This window comes from Ochotona curzoniae, unplaced genomic scaffold (genome assembly GCF_017591425.1).
Source record: "Ochotona curzoniae isolate NIBS_2020 unplaced genomic scaffold, NIBS_Ocur_1.0 contig_43, whole genome shotgun sequence".
NCBI lineage: Eukaryota > Metazoa > Chordata > Mammalia > Lagomorpha > Ochotonidae > Ochotona > Ochotona curzoniae.
In genome coordinates this window covers 16715779-16735773 of record NW_024466218.1, presented here as the reverse complement: position 1 = coordinate 16735773, position 19995 = coordinate 16715779, and the positions used below count along the sequence as shown (strand labels likewise).

The window sequence follows — 19995 nt, the reverse complement described above, 5'->3', positions numbered from 1 at the left end:
GTTGATTCCTCAGCTTATCAAACTTTAGCATGTGTCATTCAGACATTGCTGGGTGTTAGAATTTGCATTTATATATTTATTTTGAAAGTCAGAATTAGAGGGAGATATAGAAAAGATCTTCATCCATTGGCTGATGTGCCAGGCCAAAGCAAGATGTTTCATTCAGGTCTCCCATGTCAGTTGCAAAGGCCCAAGCAGTTGGACAATCTTGTGCTATTTTTCCCAGGCTGTTAGCAGGGAGCAGGATCAGAAGTCAAGCAGCCAGGACCTGAACTGATTCTCCAATGGGATGCTGGTGTGAAAGGCTGTAACTTCACATACCAGCTCTTCTATTATTATTGTTGTTATTGTTATTATTTCATTTTATGACACAGTTTATAGGCTCTGGGATTCCCCCAACCCCTCCCCAAGCCCTCTTCCCATATTAAATTCTTCCATATTGGGTCTGGCGCGGTGGCGCAAGTGGTTAAAGGTCCTCGCCTTGCACGCCCGGGATCCCATATGGGCGCTGGTTCTAATCCCGGCAGCCCAGCTTCCCTTCCAGCTCCCTGCCTGTGGCCTGGGAAAGCAGTCGAGGACAGCCCAAAGCTCTGGGAACCTGCACCCGCGTGGGAGACCCAGAAGAGGCTCCTGGCTTCGGATCGGCATAGCATCGGCCGTTGCGCTCACTTGGGGAGTGAATCATTGGACGGAAGATCTTCCTCTCTGTCTCTCCTCTCTGTATATCCGCCTTTCCAATAAAAAAATAATAAAAATAATAATAAAAATAAATCTTAAAAAAATTCTTCCATATTGTTACAGTTGTACAGTTCATAACCAGTCATGATTCTTTCATTGTGGGCATAGACCATGCAGAGAGTCCAGCGTCTTATTGTCAAGATAAATTCGACAGTTTCATTGAGAGACTGTCCTTGGTCTGAAAGTAGAGCTGGCAGAATATCATCCCCTCCAGTGAAAAGTCACTACACAACTTCAATAACAGGAAGAAACATGGAAATTTGCAACATCATGAAGTTAATTGACATAGTTAAAAAAAAGATTTACTTATTTTTACTGCAAAGTCAGATATACAGAGAGGAGAGATAGAGAGGAAGCTCTTACGTTTGATGATTAACTCCCCAAGCATCTGCAATGGCTAGAGTTGCACAATCCAAAGCCAGGAGCCAGAAGATTCTTCTAGGTCTCCCCCACGGGTGCTGGGTCCCAAGACTTCAGGCTGTCCTCACTGCCCAGGCCACAAGCAGGGAGCTGGATGGGAAGGAGGGCTGCCGGGATTAGAATTGGTGTCCTTTGGGATCCTGGTATATTCAAGGTGAGGACTTTGGCCAGTTGGTAAGCATGCCAGGCCCTGAAAGTTTAACTTTTAGAAGCAAGGCATCAATATTTGCCTGGAATACAGAGCTTTATGCATCCAGATTTAAATGTGCTGATTTATGCTTTGGAGTTAGAAGGCACCAAGCAACCAGTTCTGAATATGTTTTTAAAAGTTAATTTTATCAAACTTTTGAATTTGTATTTCAGCTAAAGAAAACAAAGGAGAGCCTCTTCCATATTTTAAATGAATTAACATAAAGGAAAGGAATCTTACAACAGGCTGAGAGTATCTATCTCTTACCCAGTTTCTGACTCAGTGTTCTTTTCTGGGTACCACACAGTTCAGATATTCACTGGAGAAACAGAGAGCTATTCATACACTGATTCACTACCAAAACAGATGAGGCTGGCATCCAGGCTCTTGAACTTCCCTGTGAGTGGATGGAATACTTGAGCCTCCACCATTGCCAGCCTGGGTCTGCAAGAATAACACTACGGAATCCAGAGCTCCAGCCTGGTGTCAATCTGAATACTCTGACATGAGATGCAAGCAACTTAAATTCTGCAACAAATGATCATTCCTTATCTTATATGGATGAAAGAATGAATGTCAACAAGGATCATGGAAAATGTCTGTGAGGAGAAAAGGATTTCAATTTAAATTCAAAGCTAAGGTAAAGCCTTCCAACAGGGTCACGAGGTGTAACAATCTGAAAGAGGTCAGAGAGTAAATGTCACAACTAAATGGTCAAAAGCAGTCCAGGATGGGCACAGGGCACAGCTCCTGGGGGGGTTCTTCTCCTGGAAGAGCATGGTATGTAAGTAGGGGAATGTGCATGGAGTCCTGCTTGGCCGAAGTGGGTTGGCTATAATAAGTTTTTAAAGTTAGAGATTAAAGAATCAGCCCTTAGGTGGATCATGATGACCAACAAAGCAGCAGGGTGACTTTTTCTCCTTTATCTCTTTTTACAGACTAGAAAAATTAAAATAGAGACTTAAGTAGCTTTTCCCACATCTTACAAAAAGCAAATATATAAATGTTTTTTAAAACGGAAGGCAATGACTTCCCAATGTTTGTCTCCATACTATTAGATTATATTAAGGTCCAAAGTTCTTCAATTTAGTACTTTCCGCAGATATAAAATTCATTTTGGAGGGAAGGATGGAAGTAGAATTAACAATGACTGATGTGATTTTCTGCAGTATTTTAATCTTGTTGCTTATGGTTTTGTAAAAAATAACTACTTTATTTAGATTTCTATATATTTCATAATGGACAGTCTGCCTCTAGTCAAATACCATTGCCATTCCAAGGGGAGCAATATGTAATGTTGTCAGATTTTTCAGGGAGACAAATTTAATGGTTTAATACCAAATTATGCAAAATGAGGAGTAGTTGATTTAAATTTAACTTCACAATGAAATAGCAAGTTATGAGAATATCTGAATGATGAAGTGGAAATTAAAATAAAAACATATGCATTAACAAGGGAAATTGAAACAAAATGGTTTTTGTTTGAAAAAGTGATTATTTTTATTCCCTCTCCTCTACTGTTATATGAACATTTAAGTGGCATTTGGTCATTATTAGTCATATGTAACTGATGAATATTTTATAAAGTCCTTGGAAGTACTACATTTACATAACATATGTTAATACTGTAACACTATTGGAGTACAAGAGTCTTTGATGCAGAATCTATTAAGAATGTACGAATCATATCTATAGCTAAACATTAAGCAAGTGTTCATTTCTGTAGTGCTGGAAACTATTCTTGTTAGCCATTCCAGAGCTAGTCAGTACCTCTAGTAAATCTGGCAACAGGAAAACAAGTAAATTGACTAGGCCAAATATTCTTTATTTTTATCATTAATCATTTTTATTAAGATTGCAATGGGTGATGTTATTTCATGATTGAATGTCTTCTTTAAATAGTTTGCATATTTTTTGGTATTCTTAAAGCCAGTAAATGGTAGTGGGGGCACATAAGTACAAGCATTTTTGTGTAAAGAATGGGAAAAAAACAATTTCCTATTTCTTTTCCCAGTTTTTCATGAATGCTATATAATCAGTCTCCTAAAAAAATTTGTTCATGATATCACATATATATATTTCAGATAATTTTAAATGCTCTCAAATTGTACATAGGATTCCAGCATATCAGTTGTCACAATCTGAAAATTTTAAATACATAGTTTCTTATGATAATCAGTTAAAATGTTCAACAAAAATTAAAATTCTGTATAAGAATTTTTCATCGATTATAACAAGATACAGGATAATGTGGATGCAACCTAATTTTTCAGAGAAGCATTACTCTTCTTTTTTTTGAGAGAAGACAATTTCTGTTTCTTAACATTTTCACATTCTTTTTTTATGTTTTTCTCATATGTGCTAAAACATGCTGTATTTTCATCAAAATCAGTCATTTTTTGCTTCTGAAAGAAAATATCAGCCTCAAGCATTTAGAAGAAGGGGGCTAACTGATTTCTAGTGACAGAATGTGGATACATCAGGATGGACTATTGTTACAGTTTAACATCATCTCCTGAGATCCTCTGAATTCTCCCCATTCACTTTGTGCTAGTATGTCCTAAAGAATCAATGTGAGAATCTGGATGCCTTAAAATGGGAGAACCAGTGGCTGAAAATAAAAAGAGCCTCTTAACAAAACCCTCCTCTGTGGTGCACCATGGAATAAGTAAAAAAATAAATATTTGCACTAAAGGAAATGAAAGCTTTTTTGGTAAGACATTTTGCCTCCTGTATAGGTGAATTCTTTTTCAGACAACGCTGCAAAACTCTTTCCCTTTAGATCTCTATTTATTTCAGTATATGTTTTTACATTACTAACCCCCGTACCTATGCATGCATGCATGGCACTCGAATACCTGAGCTTCCACCATTGCCACCCTGGCCCTGTAGTAGCAATTTCATATGTTTTATTATTCCGGAAGTCTAAAGCACATAAACTTCATCTATTGCATTGGTAGCCCTTGAACAAATTGTGATTGAGTGAGAGCCTATCTTTATCTTTACATTTTCAACTGTTTTATTTAAATAAATTGAAACATTTTTCATGTATTTTGCAATGCTGATTCAGGAGCATGCTAATACTTCTCACCCTACACCCTTTGTGCAAGTGCTTCCCACCCACAAAGGTTTCACTCCTCCTTGCATCGCCTGCTGCCTTATCACATACAGAAAAATCCCAGGCATTACCTGTAATGATTAAATGCACACATATAATTTTGAAGATAAATTTAATATATCATGCTTAGGGCAGTAAGAAAAAACAACCTCATATCTAGCATCCAATTTCCAAGACCTACACTTGCACCTTTACAATTTAATGTGTAAGAAAGAATTAGTAACAAATTCAGAGTAAAATAAATAGGACAATCTTGTTGGCATCTTCAATCAATTTCCCCATATATACTTTCCAATAACCAACATACTAACGAGTCATGCAAATAAAATCAGATATGCTACACACTAACAACTTCAAATTTCCTCCTTAGATAAATAAGACAATTTCAAGGGAATTTCTGTGGCCTTGGCAGTCTATGTTTTGGAAACAGAGTATATTCTTTTTTTATGGCGTTTTTAAAAATTTGTACTGGAAAATAAGATAGAGAGGAGGAGAGACAGAGAGGATGATCTTCCATCTGCTGGTTCACTCCCCAAGTGGCTGCAATGGCCAGAGCTGAGCCAATGCCAATGCAGGGACCAGGAGCTTCTTCTGGGTCTCCCAGGTGGTTGCAGGGTCCAAGGGATTTGGCCAGTCCTCTTCTGCTTCCCAAGGGCACAATCAGGGAGCTGGATAGGAAGTGGGGCAGCCTGGACGTGAATCTGTGTCCATGTGGATCCTGGTATATGCACTATGAGGACTTCGGCCACTAGGCTACTGGGCCAGGCCCAAGGTGGTATATTCTAAGCTAAAAAAGGAGCAAGAATTACTTATAAAATACAGGGGAAACAACCCTGAGGAGAAAATCGAATACCCATCATAAAAATTCTGAAAATTGAATTAATATTACATAGAAGTCTGTTTCAAAACACTGAGTGAGCAGTGAGCAGGAAGATATACAAGGACAGTTCATCTCCAGATACATGACAGTAAAGACACTGTTTTTTAAATAATTTTTTTAAAGATTTATTTTATTTTATTGGAAAGGCGAATATACAGAGAGGAGGAGAGACAGAGAGGAAGATCTTCCGTCTGATGGCTCACTCCCCAAGTGAGTACAATGGCTGGAGCTAAGCCAATCCAAAGCCAGGAGCTCTTCTGTGTCTCCCATGCCAGTGCAGGGTCCCAAGACCTTGGACCATCCTGGACTGCTTTCTCAGACCACAAGCAGGGAGTGGCATGGGAAGTAGAGCCGCCAGGATTAAAACTGGCACCCATATGGGATCCTGGCACATGCAAAGTGAGGACTTTAATAACCACTACACTATTGTGCTGGGCCCAGTAAAGACACTTTTTAAAAAGTGAATACAATGAAATATTTTGTTGCAAAAAGAAATCGAAGACATCAACAACTCCAGCACCTATCGCATTTACCAATATTATCCAATTTAAAGGAACATATGTACTTCACTAAGCTGGCACAAGAATATACCTTGAGCTGGTAACATTGAAAATATTATATCTAGAAATAGATAAAAGGTGAGCAAATATTGTACAAAGCTACTCTTAAAAGGAAACAGAAAATTGTGAATAAATACTATTAAACTGATAAAATTCTCGCTGATAATTTAAAATAGTAAATGTAATTTAAGAAACTTAACTAGAGTAAATATATTCAAATAGACATGGGAAAGCAAAACAAAATACATGATATTAAAGTCAGAGTTACACAGACAGGGAGAGACAGAGGTAAAGAGACAGAGGTAAAGAGACAGAGGTAAAGAGCCAGGGCCCAGGAACCAGGAGCCAGGAGCCTGGAGCTGGAAGCCAGGGGCCTGGAGCCAGAAGCCAGGGGCTGGGAGCCAAAAGCAAGGAGCTTCATTCAGGTCTCGCATTTAGGTTTTGGGGTACAGAACAAATTGCCTGCTTTTCCCAGGCTTTTATTATGGAGCTGGATCAAAAAATGAACAGCCAGATTACAATCCAGTGCCTGTCCGGAGTGCTGATTTCACAGGAAGCCTCTTGACTAGGTCACAATGCCAGTCCCAATGTACAGATTCTTTAGTATGAAGATCTTCTAGGTATCATGGTCATCAAAACAGTCTGGCACTGGTATAGAAATACAGAAGAAAATCAATGGAACAGAAAACAAATATAAGAAGGGAGCCTACACCCGTATAGCCAACTCATCTTTGACAAGAGAACTGAAAATACACCAGAAAAAACACCTGGTCTCTTCAATAAATGCTACTGGGACAACTGGACAGCAGCCTGCAGAGGTAAGAAGCAAGACCCCCACCTGTCACCTCATACAAAACTCAGCTCTCAATGGATCAAGGACCTCAATCTTTCCCCAGGAACCAGCAAACTATTAGAGGAAAACATTTGAAACGATCTCCAAAGTGTAAGAATCGGGAAAGAATTCTTAGAACAGTCACTAAAAACACAGGCAGTTAAAGCCAAAATAAACAAATGGGACTTCATTAAGCTGAGAAGTCTTTGTAGAGCAAAGGAGAAGATCAACAAAGTGAAGAAGCAACCAACAGAAGGGAGAAAATTTTGCACACCGCACAAATGACAGAGGACTACAGATCTGGGATTTACAAAGACCTTGAGAAACTCAATAACAGCAATGCAAATAACCCTGGGAAGAAACCGATGAAAGAAATGAACATTTTTCGAAATAACAAATTTAAATGGCTAATAGACATATGAAAAATGCTGAGTCTCCCTAGCTAAGAGGGAAATACAAATAAAAACTGCATTGAGGTTCCATCCAAATCCAGTGAGGTTGTCTAACCAAAGCAATTCAAGAGCAAATGCTGCACCAGCTCACACTCTTACTGAGTTTCATTATTTTTTATTCCACTTTGTCTTGCTGAAATTCACTCAAAATTTAAATGAATTTACTCCAACAAGAATGTGAAAGATTTTTTGAGTCAGTGTCACGGTGCAGGGCTTTAACCACTGCTTACACTACGAACACTCCACATTACAAAAATGAGTATAGTAGCAGCTGCTCCACTTCTAATCCAGCTCACTCCGAAGCACCAGGGAAAGCAGTGGGTGATCTCAGTACTTGGGCCCGATGACCCATGTGAGAAGCCAGAATGGGGTTACAGGATCCTGGCTTTAACCTAGCACAACTCCATTCACGGTGACCATTTGGAAAGTGAACCATCAAGTGAAAATCTCTCCCTTTCACCGCTGTGTGTGTGTGGGTGTGTGTATGGGTGCATTTCCCTGTTTCCCTAATATTCTACATTTCAAATAAATATTTTTTTTAATTTCATTGTAAATTTATATTTTTCTTCCTATTGTTGATTTTGTAGTGTGGCTTTTCACTTAAAGGGATGTACAGTAACTATGAAATGGAGACTAACATATTCAGATGTGAGGATACAATACTGTATGCATCTCTACTTCCAGCCTAAAGATGGACTTCCAATGGAACTGTTTACTATATGACAATAGGATGCTGGACTGTCTGCCATTGCCCGTGCCCACAATAACGGACATACGACTGTGTATGAAAAACTGTACTTTTAGTAATAATATAGGGGAACTTGGTGGTGGGGAGAGAAATTGGGGAGGAGGTGAGGGATATCCCAGGGACCTGTAGAATTGTATCATAAAACGATAATATCAATAATTAATAAAAGTTTTTAAAACAATAAATAAATAATGGAGTCATTTCATGCATTTGCCCCCTCATGTTATTTTAATTCTTATCATTTTGTGACTCAAGTTGTATGATGAAATCAATTACTCACACTGATGATTTGCTCTTCAGGATCTATTAAAAGACTGAATTACTTTGGTGAATAACTTATCCAAACATTAGTAACTTTTCATTAAATTACATTTTTTTTCTTTCAGCAATGACAATGCAGTTTATTAGTCATCAGTTTCCTGATTATCATGATCCCACTATTGGTGAGTAAAAATATCATCTCTTTTTTTTAACTCAAAGACATTTTTTTAAGCCACATGTTTAAATGATCATTGCTCTCTCAAGAGCCACTAATGCTTACCTACGTACATTAATAAAATGTGCTCTGGATAATATAACCAATATGTTATCTACATATCCTGGCACTTGCTGACTATTAGTCAAGTTCACTAAGGCCTCTGAATTAACTGAACTAAATTAATAAAATTTAAGTTTAGCCATTTAGTACATTGTTAACCAGAACAGAATAGTTTAGGGAGATGAGCTTCATTTCTGAGAAGAACACAGTTACTGTTTAAAGTTTTGGAACTCGTTAACTACTACAAAGCTTGGTTGAGTAGACTGTAAGCCCATGTTCTAAATGCCTTCTGTCTGAGTACCAGCAGCTCTGCACAATCCACTACGTCACACAGGAAATCTTTCAGGCCAAAAGCTCTGAAACTTTCCTCTATAGGAAATTAAATAATGGATCATCTAAGGCATTGTGCTCTCATTCTGTTATTTATTATTATTCTTTTAATTAACAACAACAACAAAGCCAGACTTCAGGTGTTTCACACAGTTCTGAGAACTTAGATTATTCCCCCATGCTTTGCTTTCCTTTCATTTTCTTCTCTTTCCTTCCTTTTCTTTTTAATTTTTTAAAATATAATACTTTTCATTTGCTTCATATTGAATGGATTAATGTTTCGATTAACGAAGTGTCACACAGATAAAAATTAGAAAGTCCACTATTGTACAGAAATATGGACTAGAAGATTATCGTTTAAGCGTTACATGTGTTGCTCTCTCAGAAGCTGGCTTCCCGCGCCCTGGCCTTTCATGCTTAGCAGTTTGAACAGAGCAGCAAACATGCATCTATCACACAAGGCTGTTTCGAGATGCAGGAATGAGAAGTAGATGAAGATGAGCCTTTAGATATCTGTCAAGCAGATGCATCACTTCAGTACTATACAGATCACTGAAATCACACCCTTATGTGGCTGTAAATAAAATAGATTTAGAAGAAGAAATTTGAAAGTGGAAACATAGATTTTATGAATTCCCATTTGATTTTCCATTATTTCATGTTTTGGCTTCTCTAATGGAAAGGTTTGTTAATAATTCCCCATTGGTATCTGGCTTGAAAAAGGTGAAAGTGCCACATAATTTACTTTTCATCTTCTCCAGTTGTGTAACTATAACTCATTTTGGTTGCCTTCATGGTCCCTCGGGAGAAAATTTATGTTTGTACCACTTTCCAACTGTACTAACGTGAATAACATGAACTAAGAATACTCTCCTATGATTTAGGTAAGAAATAAATATTTTTTAAATTCATATCCAGGAGTCTTGTCATATTACTAATTGAAGTGTTGCAATAGTTTTTTTTCCCCTGAAATATTTGTGGGATTAGTATGGTTTAATTTTCTGCTTTATATTCAGTTTAGGATTACCCCGCTTTGAAATCTGGAAGTCTGAAAGCTTAGACTGCCATTAACAGCAAGAAGTAGAGCCATTCTTTCACATCAGAGTTCTTCCCAAAGGAGTGATTTTCCTCTCGCTTACTGATGGAAGTTGTAAAGACAGTAAACTGTGACTGCAACTTCTACAAATCCACAGAAGAAATCTAGGAATATTTAAACACTTTATTCCTCCTCAGGGGAGCGCCTTGTCCAAAAATTCTCTATAATTTTTAATAAAAATTTATTTATAACAATGTTAAATATGGATAAATCCAAGTTTCACTTAAATCTGTAACACGTTTGTAGTTGGAGCTCTCCTTGTCCATAATTCTAAGCAGAGATTGCTGACCTTGTTCTCTGTACGATGAGGTTCTTTTTCCTTAATACTCAGAATGTAAATATAGTATTGTTAATTACAGAATGTATAATTCAGTGTATAATTCATGACATCTTTATATGTTGTGTATTATTCTGTGTATGAATGCTGATAATCAAACTAAACTGAGTATCTGCTTATAGAAAACCAGATTGTTTTCCTTGAAAATTCACTCAGGGGTACATAAGGCATAATTCCATTTGGGGTTGGGTTGAAATTTCTGAAATTTTCCATCAATGAATCCATTCTGATTTTATCTGGCCTGTTGGCACTTAGGCAGGAATTCAGTTCAAACCAATGACATTCTGCAATTCTGTTCAATCATCAAGAACACTGACTTTAACATGCTTGGTAGTTAGGAAAGTGAAAGAAAAGATTGCTAGAACGGAAGTGCTGGCACCAGGTAAGACATCACACTTTGTGACAGGGAAGGGATATTTGAGGAACCACAAGTCCTAATAGCATACATGGCATCATTACAGGGAAGCAAGAAAGAGACAAAGGTGTTAGCAAGGACTGTGCCTAAGAGGGACTAAGAGGTGACCAATATGAAGTAATATTGTCTTCTCTGAAATAAATCTGGATTTATTGACAGTCTGTTCAATTTTGTTTTCACTTAGAGATGCAATGCAGACAAAATAAACCTGCTCCAACGCTAAAAACTGAATACCCAAAAGACCTTTCCCCACCCCAGATTTCTTCATCATGGCAAATCTCTTCCATTCATTGGGTCCAGGAGTAACCCAATTTCAGCTTCTTATCAATATATGGCCAGGATTTCTCCTCTTAAGGTATCAGGGACTTTTCCCATCTCTTCAGGTCTCCTCTAGTCACTTTTGTCCAAGCCAGTCCTACCCCAAATTTGGACTAATTCAATTAATTCACTTCTATTTGGAATAGACAGAGATAGATACAGATAAATCAATAAATTTGACCTATTTTATTCTGTTTCATATTCCACAGTGTTGTATTACTATACCAGATGAAAATGAAAATTTATTAATAAAGATTCCTAAGTTCTTGTTACTCTCTACCTCCAGCTTTCTCACTTGCTGCCATCCGTTCCCTTCTTGTGCTTCAGCCTTCTGTCAAATCCACAGATGAGCCAAGTTCTTTCCTAGGGCAGTTTTACAGGTATCATTAACCCAGAATGACCTGATCTCCCCTTACACTTCTGCCATGGCAACCTTTAACCTATTTAATATTTTGCTTTACATATAGCTTCTCAAGAGAGCTGCTGTTGTAAATGAAGTTCTTGCATTTTATTATGGTTTATAACAGTAGGAACACTGCATGTATTATTTTAGTGTATAAGACCTTATCAGAATGTCAAGCACATAGTAGCTGCTCAATTGATATTTGTTGAATGCGAACAAACTCCTGTGTAAGAAAGCATTGATCCTTTTAAGATTTTTGCTGCAGTTTTAGGGAGCAACTAAACTAATAAGTAACAAAGATATGCTAATGATCATTCATAAAACATCTGTATGCATACTGGAAGTTATTAACTGATCAGAAACGGTTTCCAGAAGAAAATTTAATTGAAAGTTAAAAGCAACATACTAAGGTCAGTTATGATTTTCCTGCTTTGTCTTCATACTTTCTATATTGTTGAATATTTTCTCTATTTTAATTAATTTATAGGAAAACACAATTTCATAAATTTCATAGCTATAATTCTAAGAGAAAAATATTTTTTTCTCCCTGCCTCTCCATCCTTACATTTTTTTCTTTTTAATTGTATTTGCAATAGCATACTTTCAATTTATAAACACAGACTCAATGCTCTTCTAAACAAAGAACTCTGAAGGTAAAAATGTAAATAAACTACTGTTTCGCAGGTCTATAGACAAGCATTATAAACAACAATCAAGTCACACAATTTAGCTACATACGTATTAATGGGTTTTCTTATATGCTATATGTTAGTTCTAACCAATCAGAGAAAACATATGATACTTGTCTCCTGTGGGTCTGCATTATTTTACGAAGCACAGTTGTACAGACAGCTCTTTCATATGCTTATTTCAGTTCCTTTGGGATATTCCCAAGAGTGAAATGACCGCATCAAATGACAGATCTATTTTCTTTACTCTAACTACCATGTGGGCTTGTGATCCTGAGAATTTTTCCATGCATTTTTTGGCCATTTGTTTTTACTTCATCTTTTGATGCAGGTATGTTCACAGCCTTTGCCTGTTTCTTCTTTTATTGTTCTAAGTTGCCTAAACTCATTGTATTTCTTGGATATTAATCCTCTTTTAGTTGCACAGTGGAAAGTATTTCCACTCACTGTCAGTTGCCTCTTTCCTTTGCAAAACAGAAGCTCCAAAGATTTAATTTTTTTTTGTCTATTTTGCTTTTATTACCTGTGATCTGATGTCTTATCTCAAAAGTTTTTCCATATGCTAGTGTCTTTCAGTTTCATCAACATTTCCTTCTGATGGTTTCAGCTCTTAGTTTTAGGTCCTAATTCATTGTTAATTGATTTTTATGGAGGGTGTAAGGTAGGGATCTTGTTTCTTCTGCCTATTTCTAATCTTCCCACCATAATTATTGAAGTGAGTTATTTTAACTCACTTGTCAAACAATTGTTCATAGACGTGGATTACTTTACATGGTGTGTGTTGATCCATAGTTCTCTTTCTTTCTTTTATCTTTTGCTGTTTTAATCAATTAAGGTTGTGCTGGCTTCATTGACAGAGTTTGGGGGGGGGATTCCTTTCAATTATTTTGAATAATTTGAGAAGAATTGGCATCTGCTCTTCTTTAAAAAGGTAGTAGAATTCAGCAATGAATCCATCCAATACTGGGATTTGTCTGGAAAAGGCATGGTGTGTATGGTGATAGTGGAGGGAGGGGCTGATGATCTTTAGCACTGTTTCAATCACAATCTTTCTTTTTGATCAATTTAGGTTTTCTCTGTCTTCATCCCTCAGTTAGACACATTGTATATGCCTAGAAATGTATTTCCTCTAAATTAAGAATTTATTGTATATGCCTAGAAATGTATTTCCTCTAAATTAAGAATTTATTAGTCTGTACCAGTATGTAATAATTCCTGATTATTCTTTTTATTTTTGTGATATCTATAAAACACCTCCTTTTTCATTTCTTACTTTATTTAATCTGGGTCTTCCTTATTTCTTAAAAATTTTTGAGCCTGGCACAATAGACTAGTGGCTAAATCTTTGCGTATGCCAGGATTACATAGGGGCACTGGTTCAAGACCTGACTGCTCCACTTCTCCAGTTCCCTGCGTGTGGCCTGGGAAAGTGATGGAAGAAGGCCCAAAGACTGGGGACCCCGCATCTGCAAGTGAGTCACAGAGGAAGCTTCTAGCTCTTACCTTTGAATCACCTCAGCTCTGGCCACTGCGACTACTTGGGCAGTGAGCAAGCACACAAAAGATCTTTCTCACTCTGTCTCCTTCTCTCTGTATATCTGCCTTGCCAATAAAAAATAAATAAATAAATCTTTTTAAAAATTGTGTTTTCTAGGAATTGCACAGCATCAACACTACACAAAAACAGTCAAGAAGCTAAGTGTACTTCCTTATCTGGTTTTATTTCACTGTCTCAACAAGCTGATCCAATTCTTTTATGTAAAGTCCCATTTTCCTAGTTTTTTTTATGATTATGTTACCATGCTTGAGAACACCATAACAACATAGTGTGCAATTTTAGGTAAATTGGCCTTAAGGACCTATTTAGTTGTTTATTTGTGTGGCTTTCTCTATAGAAACAAAACAGACTGAACATGAGACTCATTAATCACTTTATACTGTCACCTGATCACACACTTGCTTGTTTTTCACAGTGCCCAGAAATCCATGACATCAACTAGTTCCCTGCTAGGCTTTCATAACCTACTTTTAAGAAACACAGTCCCTTGGAATGATTCAGCTGTGAATGTTTTTTCTCATTAGGTTTTAGAGCTCCAATTTCACTGAAAAGCCACGAAGTAGTGCATAACACACTCATCAAAAAGATGCATATTTTTTTCTGAAAAACAATAAAGACTGTTACAAACTCTACATGAATTTGATAAAATACTTTATAAAGTCTTCTTGAATGGTTTGGGAAGCTGATTGATATGTCATCTATAAACAGCTTCATGCCCAGTGACTATTAGTGCAATACATGAGCATGAAAACTATGATCAGGCCATGGGAGACAAAAATATCACATTAAGGAAATGGTTTGTTTGGTTTGTTTGTTTTTGGCATCCTTGGTGCAATACAAATTTTCTGAGCTATAAAATTCAGAGAAATTACTTTGAATCTCTATAAAATAGCCTGCTTAGTGTTTGAAACGTGTGCTAATACAATCAGTTATTTGTATCACTAGAGTATTTGTGTTAAAAAGTAAATGTTCTGGGGACAGGTAATGCTTGTAGCCATTAGGAACCATTTATGCATTAGCATAGATTAATGCATTCAATTATTCTTGAGAGTGAGCCACAGAACTCTGGTCTACAGAGCAGACTAAAGAGCCAGGTATGAGGTTTGGCAATGGGAGGATATTATTACAGGGAACAGTGAATGCTACCCTGTAACTCTTGAAGGAAATAACAGCTTAGCAAAGACTTGAAGAATTATCTTAGTTAATGACTCTGGAATTCCTGAATGAGGTAGAATAGAATGGTAAATTACATGTAAATGATAACTTACAAAATGAGTTGTCCTCACACTGGGCTTTAATATTCTTTCCAGACTCATCATGTACCACTCTCTTGCTCATTGTCAGCCACACAGATCCTTAATTATGCCACTGCCTATGAATTTTGCCAACATACTTTCCAACATTCTGAAACCTTCCCGCTGCTCCTTACATAGCAATTGCTGTTTTAGTTTTATACCTCAGTTTCTATACCACCCCCTTATAGAAGTATTCAAACCACTACCTGAATTTACTGTTCAACACAGACACATACAAGTGAACATACATGCACACACACAATCACACTGCATGAACTTTTCCCCCTACAACAGTGTAGCTTTTATTCCCATAATGCCTCTGAAATTCTGATTCTGAGTTCTGGGTTATTTTTATTGCTTCTCGTGAGATACAGAGTCTATCATGGGGGAAATACAGCTGCTTTGTTGATTGCGTTTTCCATGTGACCTAGCACAGCCCATGGTCAGCAAGTGATGATCACATCTGTTGAGTAAAGCAATGCATGAAGAGTGGGTGTTTGGCACAGCAGTCAGTACTATGTTGGAATGAATGCCTGTATGCTGTGTTGGGATTTTTTATTTTAGTATAGGCTATGCATTTATTCCGGTTTCTGGCCAATGCACATTTTAGGCAGGAGAGAACACCTCAAAGTAGTTGATTCCAGTCACTAGTCACCTGGGAAATCCAGACTGAATTCCTAAATCCTGTCTTCTACATTTAGGGATGCACTAGCAGTTGGAAGATTTCACTAATTTTCTGTTTCTCGTCTGTTTTTCTTTCTGCCTATCAAATTAGATGAAACTATTCAAATAGTTATCTTAAAGAATGCCTAAATCATCCTAGTACTCTCTTCTTTTAAATATTTATTTATATTTATGGGAAAGAAAAATTTGCAGAAAGAAGGACAGAGAGAGAGAGGGAAAGGAGAGAGAATCTTCTATCTACTTGTTCACTCCACAAATGATTACAATGGCCAGATTTGATGATTCAAATCCAGAAGCCAGGATGTCTTCTCCTGGGTGTCTTATGTGGACTCAGGGGCCCAGGAACTTGAGCCATTTTTCTTTGCTTTCCCAGGCCATAAGCAAGCATGGGATTAGAAGTAGAACAGCCAGGACTAGAGCTCAAGCCATAGAGGGTGCTGGCATTGCAGATGGAGGATTAACCTGTTGAGACACTGCAATAGGCCCAATGCCATCTTTTTCATTCCGACCCATCAAATACTTCTAGGATCACATGATATTTGTTCCCTTCAGATTCAACCCACAGCATGAATTTTTTTAAGCTATATTGTGGCAATTGAATATGATAGTGCAGCCTGATCTTGCTTTAAATTGTGATGATCTATCGCAAATAGCATTTTATTGCTGTTTTACAAAATGTGCATTTGTCTTCTGCAATTTATGAAAATTTTCAAAAAATGGTAAGTGCAAAATATTCAGTGCGCAAGTACATTAATAATTGTACTATAATTTTTCATATTTTCAATGAATTTGCCCATTATATTATCATGAATTGGTTGACGTAGGATTCAAATCTGCCGTTTTTTGACCACAGAGTCAGATCTCCTACAAAATATTTCCTAAGTTATGACCTTATCAAAGTGGATCATTGCTATTAGCATACCTTATTTTGCATAAGTTTTTAATTTAACCAACATCTTTTTAACTACTATGTTTATATGTTACCTTGCAAATTAAAAGGACAACTCTTGACATGACACATTTGTTTGTTCTGTTTTTGATAAACATCTATTTATTTTTATTGGAAAATCAGATTTAAAGAGAGAAGGAGAAACAGAGAAAGAGATCTTTCAACCATTGATACATTTCCCAAGTGGCCACAACAGCCAGAGCTGAGCCTAGCCAGTAGCCTGGAGCTTCTTCCGGGTCTCACATGTTGGTGCAGGGTTCAAGGCTTTGAGTCACCTTCTGCTACTTTCCCAGGCCATAGACAGTGAGCTAGAAGACAAGTGGAACATCCAGGACACGAACCAGTGCCCATATGGAACCAGTGCATATGAAGTGAGGATTTAACCACCAGGCCATCACACCAGGCCCACACACATTTATTCATAGGAAAACACATAAAGCATATATGCATACATTGAAAAATAGAGAACAAAAAAAAAAGGGAAACCAGCAAAATAAGTGCAAATAACACTCAAAAAGACAGAAATGTTGATAAAACTGATCCTATCATTTCTATTTCTATAAATTTATCTGGAATCACATTATTTATTATGCTTGTGCACAGCAGTAAATCTAATGATATCATATCTCTTCTTACCGAAATAACTTAACCTTTGCAATTTACTAACTCTTCTTTTTATAGCAAATATGATTCCTATTAAACACAAATATATGTTTAGGAGATATTTTAAATTATAATGATTTTATAAATATTTTGTGAAAAATGGTATTTGTAATTATTGTTCTGAAATCTCAGAGAGCAAAATGATCCCCTATAACAAGAAAGATCGGTAAGAACGCAGTCAATTGGAACTGACCTTTAAATAACGCTCAAGGGTTAGAGTCGTATACCAGAGTGCAGGGGAAAGACAGCAGAGACAAAAAGAGCTTAATTCCTATCAGTGGAACTGTACAAACATTTCTCAAATTGCACCTATGAATGTTTTATGTTCAAGATAAAAGCTTCAAGTGCTTGCTTTCAAGTCTGTTATTCATCCCTACCTGTATCTTCCTTAATCTGAAGAACTGGACATAAGATGCATAAAGCAAGTGGTAAACTGTGTTATTTATGATGGAACTTATTTCCTCCCCCAACCACTGTCTGAGCCTCTCTTTTTCCCCTTGACTTTGTCTTGCATATAGCAGCTACAGGAGTATCTCTGCTGCTGGCTTCTTACTGCACTGACAGCCACTTGCTGGACAGCACCTCTGTGGTGCCAGGTCCCCCTCTGGCTGCTGTGTCTCTGGTTCCTGATTCTCCAGCACATGACTGCACTCCATCTTGATTCTGGTACATAATTTAACAGGGTTTCGTTCTCCTTTGAACATGCTTCCATCTACTTGACTCAACTAACTCCTTGCTATCATCCAGATATCCTAAATATCTTTGCATTCAAATTCACCAGATCCTATCACAAATAGAAAATTTTCTTTATAGCACTCACTAATATCCAATGATTTCATTAGCCACACACTTATTTATTTTTTCACCGTCTTTTACAGGAATAAGGACACATTCTCTCTACATCAGTGTTGTATGTTTTGCATCCAGGATGTGCAGGACTGTATCTTGAAAATGGCTATTACTAGAGAGAACTATAGCTTCTGTATTTCTACGTATGTGATATTGAGTGTATGAAAAGTTAATCACAGCAAAATCACTTCTCTGCAAGGATTTCCTTCTCTTGTATTCCACTATAATTAATAAGGGCTTGGAACACTGATATGTGTGCGGGGGGGGGGGTCATTTTCACAGAAAATATCAGGCACTTAACTAGTAGCTTAAACAAATAATTTTAAATCAAGAAAACTTAAGAATTCTCTTTGAGAAAAAGAAATACACCTTTGGATTTTTGCTTAAAGATATCTATTTTAAAAACATTTTTCGTATGATCTTGAAGTGTGTTATTAATACATCAAACATGAAGACATTATTGTGTTGTTTTATTTTTCCCAAGGAGAGACAATAGTTTTCAGATTCTATATGACTTGGGTGACTTGCCAGGTAAATTGAGATGATGTGAAAGGATGAAAAGCAAATATTAACTTTCATATTATAAATGGATGCTCAAGGGATAAAAATTTGCAAAGTTCAAATGAGCTGCAAGTAAGAGAAAAAACATAAGCAGGCTGATGAGTGATTCCTCACTGTTAATGCATTGTTACCTTAATCTTCCACTGTGTGACTGAAGCCTAGTTCACGAACAAGCAATTGTAAGAATTTTCTGACAGATCTAAAGTGTTTTCTAAGAACTGAGATGAAAATAGTGGAGTACAAGTTTGGAGTGTGATTAATATTTAATGCTGAATAGCTGAAAGGTTTGGTGTATTAGTAAAGGAAAATACTTACTGATACACATTCTAACAATTAATTATCCTTGTGACTAGAAAACAATTTCTAAATTGCAGTGGATGTTATTGTTTGCTGACACAAATGAACAAGCATAATTTACACTGTGTGCAACCACTTGGTAATATCTAGGAGAGTTAATTGAGTCTGGTAGCGGAAATAAGGCAAACATGACATAGTGGAGAAAACTGGACACTCTCCAATATGCTCATTAATCACGTGACTAATCTGAAAATGAATGCAACATGCAAATTAGAGGTTAAAGATGCCTCCTGGCTTGGAGAGATACCAGCATGTGAAATTGTGTGCATTCTCAACACCACATCAGGCAGGGGCATGGGATGTGTCAATGTCATGCTTTAATTGGAATATGGTGGTGGGTGGAACGTATTTTAGAATTAAATATAAATTTCCATAAGATTGAGTGTGGATAAAATGACATCCAATGATGCAAAAAAGCATTTCTGAAATTGTCTTCAATAAGACCATGGAAATAGTCTATTTCAAGTAGGAATGGATTGTGAAAATATTCCAGCTGCCTAATTTCTTCAACTCTGTTAACAAATCAACCTTCTGTTGCCAGACATGTCTCTTTCCCCCTCTAGTTTTATTTAAAGTGGCAGTATTTCAACACTGTATGGAAATATATGCTGTACTAGCACTGCAAAGAGGACATGTGTATACAAAAGAAATGCTTATTTAAGTGCAAGTTAACCTCAGTTCATTTTGTCTGAAGTGATTCATTCATTGTCAGACAATGTAATTAACATTTTCTTGTATTTATCTTCTTTCACAAACAAGTATGGTAATGATGTTGTTTTTAGATTCCCAAAGTATTTATAATTGGTTGTGTCCATTCACTAAAACTTTTTGTAGAGTAGACATGGGAAAGGCATTCTTATTGATTACTCTCTAATTCATATTCTAGAATAAGTTTGTAAAGTTGTAACTTCGACTGTTTGAGGATGATGATGAAGAACGTTGTATTCCATATGGATAATATAATACTGTGTGTTTCTTTTTTTACACTTTAATGAATATTATACTTGTTTTTTAG

At 36.7% G+C, this 19995-nt stretch overlaps 1 protein-coding gene across 2 annotated transcripts in view; it reads left to right on the top strand.

Annotated features, from left to right (window-relative positions):
- Positions 1 to 19995, top strand: part of RIT2 (Ras like without CAAX 2) — a 263569-nt gene that overhangs the window by 48418 nt on the left and 195156 nt on the right. For both annotated transcript variants that reach the window (XM_040984716.1, XM_040984715.1), the window contains one exon: positions 8325 to 8381. In XM_040984716.1, the coding sequence (XP_040840650.1) occupies positions 8325 to 8381 (57 nt within the window). The remainder of the gene's footprint in view (positions 1 to 8324; positions 8382 to 19995) is intronic.